This window comes from Ambystoma mexicanum, chromosome 2p, assembly GCF_040938575.1.
Source record: "Ambystoma mexicanum isolate Mex_15411 chromosome 2p, UKY_AmexF1_1, whole genome shotgun sequence".
Classification (NCBI taxonomy): Eukaryota; Metazoa; Chordata; class Amphibia; order Caudata; family Ambystomatidae; genus Ambystoma; species Ambystoma mexicanum.
The window spans coordinates 711,855,155-711,870,391 of record NC_090923.1 but is presented as its reverse complement, the minus strand read 5'-3'; the positions used below and the strand labels follow the sequence as shown (position 1 = coordinate 711,870,391).

General features: G+C 45.5%; 1 protein-coding gene across 1 annotated transcript in view; it reads left to right on the top strand.

The window, feature by feature from the left end:
* Positions 1-15,237, top strand: part of LOC138566703 (adenosine deaminase domain-containing protein 2-like) — a 1,803,535-nt gene that overhangs the window by 1,698,407 nt on the left and 89,891 nt on the right. The window contains exon 11 of the mRNA XM_069644294.1: positions 7,507-7,639. Within this exon, the coding sequence (XP_069500395.1) occupies positions 7,507-7,639 (133 nt within the window). The remainder of the gene's footprint in view (positions 1-7,506; positions 7,640-15,237) is intronic.

Here is a 15,237-nt window from a genome sequence, read left to right as displayed (position 1 = left end):
TGACGACGGATGCCTTCCTGGAGGGATGGAGAGCACACACCGGAGATCTTCACGTGAGAGGCCTTTGGCTCCCGGAGGAGTGGTCGCTCCACATCAACATCCTGGAGCTCTGGGGAATGTTCTGGCATCTCAGGTAGTTTCTCTGTCCATCAAGGGCAAGGTGTTGAGGATCTTCACCGACAACACCACCACAATGTTCTACATCCGGAAGCAGGGAGGAACCAGGTCCCCGGCCCTGTCCAAGGAGGCCCAGGATCTGTGGCATTGGGCCGTTGCCCAGGGGAATTTTCTGGTGCCCTTCCATCTAGCAGGGATAAAGAACACCATCGCTGACTCTCTCAGCAGGGAGCTGCACTCGTGCCACGAGTGGGAACTGCGTCAGGACCAAGTGGATCGACTTTTCCGACGATGGGGCAAACCCCAGATCGACCTGTTCGCGACGGCGGCGAACTCCAAGTGCCAGAGGTTCGCCAGCAGGTTTCCCCAGCCGAGGAGCATGCGTGATGCTTTCTCGTTCCCCTGGGACGGCCTGTTCCTGTATGCGTTCCCCCCGTTGCCATTGCTACTGCGACTCGTTCACCAGCTCAAGAGGTCCCGGTGCAGGATGATCCTCGTCGCACCGGGGTGGCCGAGACAGATCTGGTTCCCATACCTTCTGGACTTGTCGGCGTCCCCCCCCCCCAAGTCAAACTATCGACGGAAGCGGATCTTCTCTCCAGAGAAAGAGGCACCATCCTCCATCACGACCCGGGGTCTCTGAACTTGCAGGCCTGGCTCCTGCGGCACTAGAGTTTGGAGGGAACGATATCCCGGTGGACTGCAAGGAGGTGCTTGCAAAGGCCAGGGCGTCCTCAAATCTCAAGTGCTATGGACACAAATGGAAGAGGTTCTCTGTCTGGTGCCGTGCACAGAAGATTAACCCTCTGCCAATTACGGCCCCTCAATTGCTGCCGTTCCTGCTGTCGCTGGCCAAGGCGGGGCTGGCTCATGCCTCCATCAAAATACATCTAGCAGCGATCTCCCACTGCACCCGAACTACAGGACGATCATCTCTGTGGTCTCATCGCCTGGTGAAGGAGTTTATGAAGGGACTGTTCCGTTCATTCCCGCCGGTGAAGGCTCCGGCCCCGGCGTGAGAGCTCAACGTGGTGCTGACCAGACTCATGGGGGCGCCTTTCGAGCCACTGCATTCGGCACCGTTGAAGTTCCTGTCGTGGAAAACAGCATTTCTTGTAGCCATCACCTCCGCACGACGAGTGGGAGAGATCCAGGCCCTATCCTGCAAGCCTTCATACTTGACTTTTCACGAGACGAGGGTGGTGCTGAGGACGCACCCCTTGTTCATGCCCAAGGTGCCGTCTGACTTCCATCTCAACAAGCTCTTGGTGTTACCAGTTTTCTTCCCGTCGCCCGGCGTATAAGCAAGTAATAACATTCAAAGCATGCAATGTTCAATAGCTATAACTTGCATTGAAAAAACATATCGGTCATTTTGTGGACTTAATATTCTCTTGTGGTGTTCTTTGAAAAATAAAAGCACTTGTTACATTGCAGACTATTAATGTCTTCTTAAAAAATAATGTCTTGCTCTTCCTGGTTCTGCATTAAATAACGTTATGGCGTGGGTGATGACTGGGCACGTTTGGCTACGAAATGCTGGCCACGAATGTCATGAAAATAGGTGGAGAATATTGTGTGGACTAGTGATGTCAGTACGAGGGGCGGGCAATCTGTATTCTTGCCGCAAGGGCACTTGAACTTAAGGCGATGCATCAACGGATAAGATTAGCACAAGATTCCCACACCCAAATTTGGTCTTTTCGCATGTATAAAAGTGAGGGAAACTATGGTAAGATGCATAGGAAAACTTTTTAAGATCGATTTATATTATGCTTAAAAATACATGGCCGAAAGGTCGGGACAATAACATTTTTGAGCAAAATTCCCCTTTAAGTGCAAAATCACGATTACTGTTTTTGAAGTATACATATGTTTGTTTTGTTTAGTGTGCTAATCTGCATACGTGTATTCATTGTGTGTTGGGACTGTGAGTATTGTTGAAAATGTGCATGCCGTTTTTTCTAGTGGAGTTACTCTTTTTGTATATTTGGGCTGTTTGGTTCTGTAGAGTTTAATTTTGGGTTATTTAGTTGACAGTTTAATATTTGTCTGAGAATGGTCAGCCCTTTAATTTTTCTTTTTTCATTTTGTTTTGTTGGGAGTGTTTGCTGATTTATTATGCTTTTTGTTCGGCTACTTGTTGTATGTAGGTTGGGCATATGTCCAATGTGGATTTTAATCCTTTTTTTTCTTTCGGTGGGCTTGTAACATTCATATTGCTTCAGGGTGCAAAATTTCAAGTTGAAAGTTACGAGCGTCCAAAAACACCATTTTTGACATAGGACAGTGCTTGACATGGCCGAACACACCCCTCTCTTCATCACTAACGAACAGGCATAGTCGGTCTAGCACTAACCATGATGAAAACATATTTAAGATGAAAGAGAACAGCAATGAGGGGTATGGAAAGAAAATAATGTCAATTATACTGAACAATTTGTAGCAAGGGGGCCACAGATTCTAATCAATCCTGACTTTGTTACATCACCAACATCTTGTGATCCTGGGCAAATCACCTTACCTTGTTTGTGTTCGTCTACTTATGTGTCAAAAACAGTGACCACTAAGACGTTTAATATAAAAAGCAAAACTACTGGGGCAGTTTGTTATGTCCATTAAGAACTTAAGCTTAAGAATTCATCCCCATAATATGTGATCTGGGGGAAATCACTTTTTCATACATTTGGGAACACGTAAAACCTTGCTGTATTGAGATGTTGGTGCCACCTGATTCACTTGAAAGCAACGTTTAGCCCCACCGCACTTCCTCGCACATGTTTTTCATCTCGCTAAAAACATTAATTAGACACTGACAACAATTATGCATTGTGCCATTTATAACTAATAAAAATCCAGAGTATTTTCAGGATTCACCAAGTTTTTACAGTTCAACAATAGCAGCCACATGGAGGGTATAGGTTGTAGTATAAATGAAGGACACAGATCTATGGCTGATGAAAAAAGTAAACATACTGTTTCCAGACCTATATAAAGAACTCAGATTAGCAAGTCTCACAGAATGTACAAGTGCTCAAGCATGGACGCAGGAGACATATTGACAGCAAGGAGAGAGGTACATATAGTATGGGATGGATAGATGATAAAGATTAGAATTTACAAGGAAGGTGCACTTTGACAAACAGACTGAGATTGGAAGAGATAAAAAGTTTCCAAGTGGTGTTGTCATGAGCAAGCTAAGTAACATCACATGAAGCAATTTTTCAACCAGCTAAACAAAGGGTGGCGTTATTTTGAAGTGCATATCGTGAGAACAGAATCACTCTTATGGACTGACTAGTTTGAAACATTTAGGGACTGACAGTATTGAAAGGTTAGACATTAAGAGATTCAATTAGTTAGCCAAGTGCACGCACTTTGTTTGGTTGAGGAAGCTGGGATTTGAGGCCAGTCAGCAATTTCAGCACTTCTAAGGATCTGAGTAGTGGCTTGAACTTAATCTTGTTTTATTCAAATAGTTTGGTCACATCCACTCACCTCTCTACTCTGACTAGTTCCCTTTCTTCTCACCCCTCTGATTTTCCTCAAATAATGCATGCATGTGTGCTCGAAATGTTTACGTATGGGGCTAAGCCCCACACACTCTGTCTAGTTTGCTGTGGAGCAGCCATTGTGTGTCGAGGTATATATTTTTGTGGTAGTACGGCAGGGGGTGGTGGATGCTTCACCCCTTTCCGTTTCTGGTGGTCTAGTGGGGTGGCGTAGGCTTGCGGTGCGCTGCTGTAGTCTGGTCTGTGCAGCACTACTTCATTGTTGCTTTTCTCGTTCCCATTTCTTTTTTGCAGGCCGCAGATTCTGATTTTCTCCCGTAGTCTTTGCTGTTTGCTCTCTGGACCAGACTTCTGATCTCTGCGAAGGAGAAGAGCCACTGAAAAGTTTCTTGTTGAAGCACGGCTGGAGCATACTGGCACAAGGGAGGGGGGCAGAACTTTGGACCCTCTCAGCTACCACTGCCCACCACAGGGACAGGACTGGCTCTGGATCTGGGTAGGCCTCCCACGCCCAGATAAGAAGGGTTCCCATCCCCTCAAGGCCTTGTAACAGTTTGCACATTTTGAGCAAATAGTTCCCCTCTGCATAGTGTTCATGAATTGCACCTCAGTGTGCTAAAGGGAGCTGTAACGTGAAGGAAGGTGGCGTTAGGAGAGAGTTGGAGGAAGGAGTGCAGACAGAGTACGAAGTTGCCTGGAGAATGAGTCGAGAGAGGGGTCAGCTGGAAGGCAAGATGGGGGAGATGGCCCTGGTAGAGAATAGGTGAGGGTGAGGAGGTGGGAAGGTAATTATATTATAGGAGGGGAAAAAAACAAGGAGGGGTGTTAATAAAATCTAAGGACCAGGCAGAGGTGTATCAGGAGATAGGTTGGAGAAATAAAGTAGGAGATTGAAGGTTTGTTGTTGGATAATTTAATAAGGTGGGGGAATTTAACTGGGTTTTTAGAGTACAGGAGAAGGTGAGGAGATTATTGGCGGAGGTTGGCAAGTTGAAAGAGGAGGTTGGGGGAAAAGCAGGAGGTTGAGATGTTGAGATTGTAGACTTGGCGGAGGGGGTAGGAGATTTGTTAGGTGAGGTGGTTAAGGAGCGAGACAGGAGAGTACCATTAAAAAGACCCAGTACAATCATGAGGGGGTGAGGCTCAGAGCACTGAAGGGGAGACCAAGAATAAAGAGGCAGGAATAAACAGTGGTTGAGAAATAACAGGGAGCTTGAGGAGAAAGATAAAGACTTTGAGAGGGAACAACTGATAACAGAAATATAAGTTAGAGCAATTAAGGAAGTAATCAGTGCAGATTCCTAGGTGATTAACAAGGGGATGAAATTGCAAAAGGAGTTGAATATTGGAAGGCAGAAGAGAAGGAGACGAGGTGGAAGGAGCTGGGAGAGAGAGAATGAAGAGTAAAAGTTGGAACCAGATATATCACAAGGAGACAATGAGCGAGTGGGGATTCTAGGAGAGTTGTATATCAGTAGGATGCTTTAGGGGATGCCAGGTTTTAGACGGCATTGGGAGGTAAGAGAGACACGGCTAGCCCTAGGGAGGCAGTAGAGGAGGGAGGAAGACAAGCCAGTGCAGAAGTGGCAGAAAGGGAGATTAGCACATAGAGGTCAGGGCAGAGAGTAGCCAGAAGCAGAGAATCTTAGGAACTGAAGTATAGAGGTAAGGAGCCTGTCAACCCAGCCTGACACTCGCCCCCTCTACCGCTTCATGAAAAACTGCAACGCTCCCATCAAGTGGCCTAGGACAATAATTGTTTGAACTTTCACTAAATATGGTTGTTTGGCCCAACCTGTTCATCAATCCCCCCCAAAGAAATGTGTCCAGTCATCAGTTGATACCCAGTGCCGTCCTAGCAATACTTGTATGCCATGCTCTCACATGCCACAGACTCCTAGGCCCTACACGAATATGCTGTAAACCTGATGCTTATGCGCCACCCACTTATATGCTAGATCGGGGCTCTGCAACCTTTGGTTCTCACAACTACAATCAGCCTCAGCCAGTATAGTCAATGGTTAGGGATCATGGGGAGTCATAGTCCAAAACATCTGGGGAGCCGCAGATTGCGGACACACAATACAGGACTCTTCAGCTAGGTTTCCTGGTCTTAGGTTTTCTATCCTCCAGGTTTCATGAAAGTAACGGTTCCTTGTCAAAAAAGTCAGGGGCGCTTCCCTCTTTGCGATCACCTCCTGTTTTGCCATATTTGGGACTGCTGTTACCTCATTTGCTTTGCCTCACTCCGAGTGTGCTCTCGTGCTACGCCTTTTATCCGTGTGGGGAAGTGTAATGGAAGTCAGGTGTGTGTGTGTGATGGTCAGTAATTGCCTTACCTTGCCTGACCATTGTATTGGGACTCGTCCGGTATACTGCTCGGGTGTTAATCTGTTTTCTCTCATAGCGGGCTGTCTGTGAGTGTTGTAAAAGAGGGTTGGGAGGCCGCGGGAGATGTTGATTTCATAAATATCCTACCTGTTAAAATGGGGTAAAGGTGTTACAAGGAAGGGGATACCGCATCTCGCCATCCGGTGTCCCACTCCCCGAAGACCCCTCACCCAGGTGATCCTCCTGCACTGGTCCACCACCAGGAACTAGATCCAAAAGCAATGGCTTTGTCCTGGCCACCTGGATGACAGATGCCTGGGGACTAGTGGGTGAGACACCTTCTGTTTTCTCACACATTCAACATTCAAAGTTTACTGGTTTGCTTCAATGTTCAATTTCTCTTTAAGTTCGGTATTCAATATGCATTGACTTTCTTTAAGGTTTCCTTTTAGTTTGATATTCAATAAGCATTGACTTTCTCTCAATTCACAATTAACACGCATTAAGGCACGCAATAATTTCACCAACACGTTCGTTGAATCAAATCGAAGAATTTGTAGCGTTCTGAGACTTTTGAAAATGTGCATGTTGCTTTAACAAGCCATGTGACCACTCAGCTACATTGTTACCAGTCTCAGCTCTCATTTAACAATAGCAGTTCACTTTATGAGCCTCGCGGTTACAGTAATACCGTGGTTCTCGATCTGGGAAACTCAAAGGCTCACTTGAAGTCCATTACCATATATCGCACAGGCCACAAACTTGCTGGCTTCCTACCAAGGGGTCTTTCTTTGCCGCTCAGACACTCTTGCACACTTGCAGCGCCACGAGAGAATGAGCATTCCCCGCCATCTGATCTCCTTCCCTCGCCTCGCCTCTGAGCCACAGAGCTTTTGCTCCCACTTTACAATTGCTGGGACCCTCATCTGCCGCGGTACTCAGTATGCTTCTCCGGCTGCAGAACGGCCCACCACGATTCCCATCAGCGCCTCGTCTCTCCCTCCTCACCTTCCTGTTCTCACCCCTTTTATACACCTGGCTTGTGTAAAAGGGTTGCAGGTGTGAGTCCTTTCTCTTAATTGCCTGACCATTTTCCTCGTCTCAGTACCAAAGTGGTGTAGCTGCATATTGGTGTGGCATAACTCCTAGTCTCTTCCTCGTCCCAGTACTGTCTAATATCATGTGTGGAATAATTAGGGGAGCTGGCTTAGAATAGCCCATAAAGGTTGGGGGAGGGTTAGGTTTGTCATCAATAGAAAAAGGGGGTACCATATCTTGCCCAAGGGTTCCCCACTCCCAATCCTCAAGGACCCTCCACCCAGGTGATTCTCCCTTGATTTTCCACCCCCAGGGTCAGAATCCAAGAGCGATGGCCTTTCCCTGGCCAACTGTGCAGATCCAAGGGGAGTAGGAGTGAGAATACCCTCGGGTTTATCACACCAGGTAATGGATCGTGGGTTTGATTGTGGGTCAGTGAAGAGTGTTGAAAAGTGTTATGTATTGAAGGTTTTGTGGTCTGACGAGTGACTTTCTCTATTTCTGCCAGCTCACCAGTGCAAGGCGGACTCTCTTTTAGCAGTCGGCTCTGCAAGGCTTCCATGCTGGCCTACTTCTGGAGATTTCTGCGTGTTTCTGGGAAAGAGAAGATGCTGGAGGAACCAAACTACCATCATGCAAAGGTATGGTATACATTTTGCTTTTTCATACGCAAGAAACACATCCATGCTTGTTTCTTTCTCCTACAATTGTAGTTTTTTTTATCTTTCCCACTTTAAATTGAGGATTAAAAAAGTCCCCGGAATTCCAAGAACAAAACTGTGATTGAAAGAAACATGATAGTTTGACTTTTGCTTGAGTTAGAAGCAAGAGCATAATGAAGCTCCAACTAACTGTCGCTATTTTGTGTTTGCCAACATTTTGTGTTGACCTTTAAACTGCTGTTATGTCCTTGTTTCTCTAAAAAATCCTTGAAGCACAGGCAGTGAAAACATTAAAGGGATGGTCTAGTAAAAAATTTTATTTAAAAAATAGATAGGCCACATAAAAAAAAAATACTAGCATCCTCCGTTTTAAAACTTCCTATGTGAAATTTTGAGCTATTCAAGCTCAAAATTCGAAAAAGCAAGCACAGGGGCGCAGCCATTTTGTGAAATGGAGGCCCTCCTGTGCTGGCTTTTGCTTTTGCGGCACTAATGAAGGAAAAGCCAGCCAGCTGTAGTAAACAAAGTCTACCGCTGGGTGGCTTTCCCTTCATTAGTGCCGGGACTCGGAGGACGTGGACCGGACACCAGAGCAGGAAAGCTGCAGCTGAATCTTGGTAAGTGCTATTTATTTTTCTTACAAAAAATAAGCACTAGCTGTGTTTTTTTTTCTAAGTTTTCCGGGCTGGAGGAGCCCAGAAAACTTAGAAATAAAACCGCAGCTTTAAAAACAGTGTATTTATGTTTGCGGTCGCTTTTGAAGCGACCGCAAACATAAATACAACGTTATTGTGTTGGAAAACGCTGCGGTTTTAAAACCGCAGCGTTTTCCAACACAACCGCGTTGGGTCTGCCTGAATCTGCTTTACCAGCATACAGGTTTATTTTGAGATAATATAGGACTGATCCAGGCTGAGCAGCTGTTGGAGCGTTGGACAAGGGTTTACGCATCGGTAACAAAAAGCAGCTCTTGCCACAAAGAAATTGCATCAGTGATTTGCTTAGGAGAAATAAAAGCATTTTTAGCAAATTATGTATTTCTAGGCTGATTTATAGTGGGGAACCTGAAACAAGCATTACAGGGAGAGCAAAATAACATAATATTGCTTAACCTTTACATGAATCAATAAGTATGAGAATAACCGGATTGAGCGTTGTTTGTTGGCAGGGATTTCACCAAATTCCATTTCACAGGTTTTCATTTTTACTGCCTTTCACTTCAAATAAAGGCGCGGGAGACACCCCCTCCCCCGCACACCACTTTAACCTCCCACCACTTTCCCCTCTCCAACTCTCTAAATACCTAAACCCACACCCCATCTATGTCCGGTAAAATGCAGTAAAATGTCTTTGGTAAAATGGGACTCAGTGAAATGGGTGGATAAAATGCAGAACAGTAACATTGTGAGACATGACAACAACACTTATGACCTTGACTGCTAAACCCCAGGAAATTAATAGATAGTAGCTAGAAATGTTGAAATAAAAGGGTTAAGAGGGATACAGATATTACCATAAGAGTATTCATAGGCAGCGTAGAGATTGGGGTTTGGAGGTTGATGTCCACAATAGCAAGGTTTTGAGTTATAATTTACTACCCATAGATGATGAGGAACTGAGCAAGGTGAGTTGGTGGCAGATGAGAGTTCAATATCATGAGCGGACAACCTGAGAAGGATTGATTTTCTTTGGCCCTTACATTTGAAAAATGACACATAATCAATTCCTTATCTTAGGAAATGGCTTCATGCAGATGCTGGATTTTAAACTACTACTAGAGGGTATTCTGGTGACATGAGGCCCATTTGTGCTGAACGTTAAGAATTACATTTACTCCCTATCTTATTATGTGAGAAGGGTCAGCCACTAAGTACTGGCACAGTTGGCCCGCTATCTGATGTGTGATCTATGGGTGGAAGGAGTGGGATCCCGCAAGCTCGCTTCTCTTACCCTGCTCCCTCACCAAGGTGCACTCGTTTTTCCCACTGAGGGTTCACAAAATTCTTCTTCTAACCCCAGATAAGTTATGGTGAATAAATCTGCCCAAACCTTGAATCAACACTTTCAGGTTATTATGCCTAGTACAGCATTTCTGGCCACAAACACTCAATTCAGTGCAAAACATGATCTTCATGGGGGATCTACCAGAAACATCAGACCTTGGAGTTTGCACAGGAACAACTCTGCAGTTCCCAAACTCCCTGTCAACATAGCTCGGTGGACCACAAACAGCGAGAGATGGTAAGTAGAGCTGTGGATCATCTCACTGCTCACACAGATTGTGGGAACAGCAACAGTTCCAAGGTGGTGAAATGAAGTATTTCGCCAATACTAGGTAACCTTGAATATATGATTTGAATATCTGTTGGAAACCGGCACAAAGAGAACCAATCAGAAATGCAGTGTGTGGCGGGTCAGTAGAAGGATGTTGACACTCAGAGGACGTTTCCAACATGTATTTATAAAAGAATAAGGCCTAACTTTCTTGGCTTAGTCTGTCTTGTATATCACTTTTTCCTGAGGTTTCTTTGCCCTTCACTTTATAGTATTTTTTCTCTGTTACATTCCCCTTAATGTTCCTTGAGTAACTGGGTGTTTTCCCCTCTTCTTAGGAGAATGTGACCCACGTTCCATTAATCCCTCTCTCATGGTTATCTATATATCCTTCTTCTTACATTAACACTGCTCAAGTTCATCTACATTAACACTGCTCAAGTTCATCAAGTTTAGATTTATGTCATCTTGCGTCTCCCCCACACTATATATCTTTACCAAGCCTTTCTTTGACAACTTGGACAATTTGGGTGTTACCTACACTAACTATGCAGATGACACCCAAATCCTCATTTCCAACACAGGTGACTATGACATTGACGCTAAGCTGCTCAATGAAATGTATTTAACTATTCAAGCTTGGATGGCCATTCATGGCCTCTGTCTTGACGATAAAACAGAACTACTCCTCATTGGATCCCACACTAAACTGAGCAAACTGGACAAACAGTTCAAATCCTTCAGCATTGATGGCATTGACATTAAAGTTTCTAAAGAAGTGAAGACTCTAGGAATTGTTCTAGACTCTTCACTTACTCTTAACGGACAAGTCAGTGTGACAGCTTATGCTACGGCCTATACATGCAAATTGATCAATGCCTGTAGACAGTTCTTATCTAAAGAACGCTGCACTACTTTAGCATGAGCCCTCAGATTACTGTAATGCCCTGTACCTAGGGACCAACAAACGCAATGTAAAAAACCCACAAATATTACAAAATAATGCGTCGAGGACTGCTCTCAATATCCCAAGAACCCACCATATCTCAGCAGCAAGACGGAATGCCCATTGGCTCCCAGTTCAAGACGGAATTGCATTCAGAACCCTAGCTCTAACCCATAAATGTCTATCAAATTCAGCTCCTAAATACCTCGCATGCAAGGAAAACCAGTCTGACCGACCTACACAGTCCTCACATACATTGTCTCAAGGTTCCCAAATTCAAGCTACAAAAAGCAGGTGGTAATAGTTTTCCTGTATTATTCGCCAAACTATGGAATTCCATGCCATTAGCTCTAAGAGAAGAACCATCTTTTTGAGGTTTCAGGAAAAATTTGAAAACTTGGCTATTCACACAAGAGCATCCATAAGCCACTTGCACCTTTGTTGCTTATTTCTGCGTTGCACAACGCCTCTCCTTCCTCCCCTTGCAAACACTATCCTGTTATGTAATTTCAACGCTAACTTTGAAACTTTTTGTTACACTGAATGTCTGTGATGCTTAATGCCCCTCCTCATGTAACTGTCTCTTGTACTAAGTTTGCACTTGTCCGTTATGTAATTGCAATGTAAACCTTCATGCATGCGCCCAGATACCTCAGGGTCAAGTGCGCTATATAAATGATTAATAAATAAATAAATAAATGGTACTGAGACAAGTCTCTGCGCATGAATAGTGAGTCATGCATGGCCTGCCGGTACTCTTGTTCTCCCAGTTACCTTTGCTTGGCCTGGGGATAGTCTCTGAGGGCCTCTATTGGTGTGGGACCTTCTCCTTCTTTCAGCTTCTCTGTCGGCTCTCTGGGTGCTAGAGATAGGCACTTCCTCTACCTCATGTTCTTGGTCATCTTCATTGTCTTTGGAAGTACTGCACTTTTTTGTTGTGTAGGTTCTCCAGCTGGTGGTGGCTCTTGGGGAGGAGGGATGGCAATAGCTGATGCCATTTTTGAGATAAATAGCAGTTTTGCCAATATTCTTTCAAGTATGTGCTTTGTACTAGATTGTTAAGGGATAATGAGTAAGTTTAGGTGTAGGAGCTGTGCAAGGGTACATTTTGGGCTTGAAAGTTCCTAGATCAGTAGTAAATGCAGTTCCAAACTGTCCTCGAAGCACGGACTCAATCGCGAAGTGCGGACACGTTCGCAGACACGTCATAATGCCATGCACGAGAGCATGGTCACGTGGCACTGTCTGGAAGGTCTGATATTACATCAGATGTTCACGGATGTGGACGGATGCAAAAAAAGTAGAAAAAGTTGCAGAAAGTGTATAGAAGTGTTAAAAATTATGCTGGAAGTCGGAAATGGCAGAGCATTAAGGTGAAACTTTGTAAATTGGACAAAAATGTTGCTATATTGGGGTAGGTTTGATATTAGTAAGTTGTAGGAAAATAGCATGGACTGATAAGAATCCATGAAATTCACTGAAAAAACTCTGTTAAAGGGAAGTTATGGTTAAGTTGAACTAATAAAAACCTATGAAATTCAATGAAAATATGTTCTTAACCCCTTAACTGCCAAAGGTTCTCCCACCCACCCCCCCTCAGCCCCCAGTGCTAAGGCCTTTGCTGGTGATTTCGGTATGCCGCCATTGAATCCCTTGTAACTTTTTTGTTACATGAGATATCTCGCCCAAATTTGGCCCCTTTTCTTCCCACATGGAATCCTAGTTTTGCTCTATGGAGGTGAGAGAAAATGACCAAAAAGGAGAACATTTTCGTTTTTTTTTTCAGAAAATGCCAATAAAATGATGTACAAAGAAGCCTGTGGTTTCTTTCATTGTAAGAGCTAGAAACAAATGGTTTGCTGTGCTAAATTCGGCATTTTCCAGGCTTCCAAGAACAGGTTGAGTGGAAACCAAAAAAACATATTTTGATAGAGTTACCAGCCGTTTTGTGAGAGGTAGGCGATTTTGGCCTTTTTTGTCCAATACGACATTCGTGGACGGAATGGTAGAGGAGGGTAGGAAAGCTGAATGGGAAGACAGAAAGGCATACGTTTCTGAAAAGTAGACAGAATTCCAAGTTTAGGAAGGGGTGATTTGCGCAGATCAGGTAAAATGACAGAAAAAAAGCTATGCGGTGGACATGGTTGGCCCGGTAAGGCAATGGCTTCTGTGAATTTTGAGAAAAGCAATGCTCCGCTACATTCCCCTAACACTTCTAGTTAGGAAATCACACATTTTTCATAATGTTTCACAAAACAAGCAATACCACAAGCCAAAAACTGAGCCATGCTACACAGTATTTTTATGCTTACGGCCTAAACGGACGTACTTATCATGTGCAAATAAGGAAAACAAATGTGGTGAGGAAGTGCAAGCATACATTTTTGAAAGAGCACAGGCAGACCTTTTTAAGGGTAGGTGACTTGTGCAGGTCACAAAAGCGTATAGTGCTTAAAGCAGCGACTAAATGTAGGACACATTTGGGAAATGAAAGGGTTGTGTGACAAAGTGCAGCAGCAAATGTATGAAAACGTTATGAAAACCAAGAGAACACAACCATGTCCTCCCTTCCCGCGTTCCCACAGGTGTCCCGACGACAACTGTACCTCACATGTGTGAGTGAACCTACCTGGGCGCAAAGGGTAAAGGCTAAACCACTGGTAACCCCAAGTCTTTCGGCAGAGCATATTTTGCTTGAATTTGCTCTTGATCTGGGCCTGGGATGTCGAAGCCACCAAGGAAAACAGGGAACCCCATGCATTTCCGAAAATAAGACATCTGTGGTAATCCACAGGTCTGACTTGCACGAATCGCCCCAGAATGTATTACCCACAATCCCCTTCCCTAACCCGATGGAAATTCTGTAACGCAGCCCAGCCAGCGCTCCAGGATGGTCTGCGGTGATGGCCTTGGGCGGTTGTCTCCCATGTAGTTTGACCATCGCCAAGCCCAGCAGCGGTTCCAGGGAGCCCTGGCAGGGTCCCCGACCTTTCCCTGAGGGCAATTCTGTAACGCAGCTAATTTGTCAGGGGTAATGCCCGTGGCCTTGGGCAGCCGTCTCACATGTGGGTCTACCGTCCCCAATCACAGCGGTAGTACCAGGGAGCCCTGGCAGGTTCCCCATCTTTTTACCCGGAGGGAGAAGTTGTGCCGCAGCCCCGCCAGATCTCCAGGATAGTCGGGGGTTATGTCCCCGGACTTGGGCGGCTGTCTCCCATGTGGGTTGACCATCCTAGGCCTTTTCTCCCCTTTCAGGTTTCTCCAACCTAGGTGGTCTCTCCACATGTTTAATATGCACTGTACCAGTATTTAAAATTTTGCACTGTGTGAACTAGGCCTTTTCTCCCCTTTCAGGATTCTCAAACTTAGTTGGCTTCTCCCAGGTTCTATATTTATTGACTATCCTGCTCTCCTCACTAAATCTGGTAGGAAAAAGTTTAAAAAGGACATCCTGGTCTCCAATCAAGGCCTCCCTATCGCTCACACTTACACCAGTGCCTCCTCCAAGGAAACTCTCACCGACATCCTCTTTGTCGTGCCTTCACCTGACTTATGGACCCTTCATATGGTCTCTGTGCTCTCTCCTTTCTCCTCTTCTCCCATTAATGGTGGCACCCATTGGGATGTCCTCTTGGCCTCCTTCCACTCCTCTAAGGTCATCATTAATGTTTACTCTAATGGGACCGTCTTGGTCCAAGGCCCTCAGGCCAACCTTCACCTCTTTGATAGACGCTTCCCGCGCCTCATCAACTTCATTTCTTCTCCTGCTGTCCCCCCTCCCCTTTCCTCGGCTACCTTGCCTTTCTCCTCCCTCTCTGCCCCCTCTCGGGCTACTTCTACACCTCCGCAGGGCGTACCTCTGATCTGTACCCCTCCCCGGAAGTCCTTCAAGGATGGCAACCTTCTCCACATTGCCACTCTTAACTCTCGCTCTGCTGTCAAACCTTCCTCTGTCTGCCACCGCCTTGAAGATCTTGACCTAGATGTCCTCTGTCTCACTGAGACATGGTTCACGACCAGCTCTGTCACCAGCTTTGACATGCTTCTACCTGACGGCGACAAGATCCTCTGTGCCCAGGCCCAACCGCTCTGGTGGGGGTGTTGCCCTTAACTTCCCTGAGTGGATTCCTGCCTTTGTCACTCCTACGCAGACCTACTCCTCTTTTGAATGCCTTGTCTACCGGCTCTCTCTCTCTCCTAGCCATTCCCTTACCGTGGCTACTATCTATCGGCCACCTGGTCAGATTTCCTCCTTCCTCTCTGAGTGGGCGGACCTCTCCTCCTCTGTCTTGGCCTCAACCACTCAACTCCTCCTTCCTGGAGGCTTCAGCATCCACTTGGATACCTCCTGTCCCCC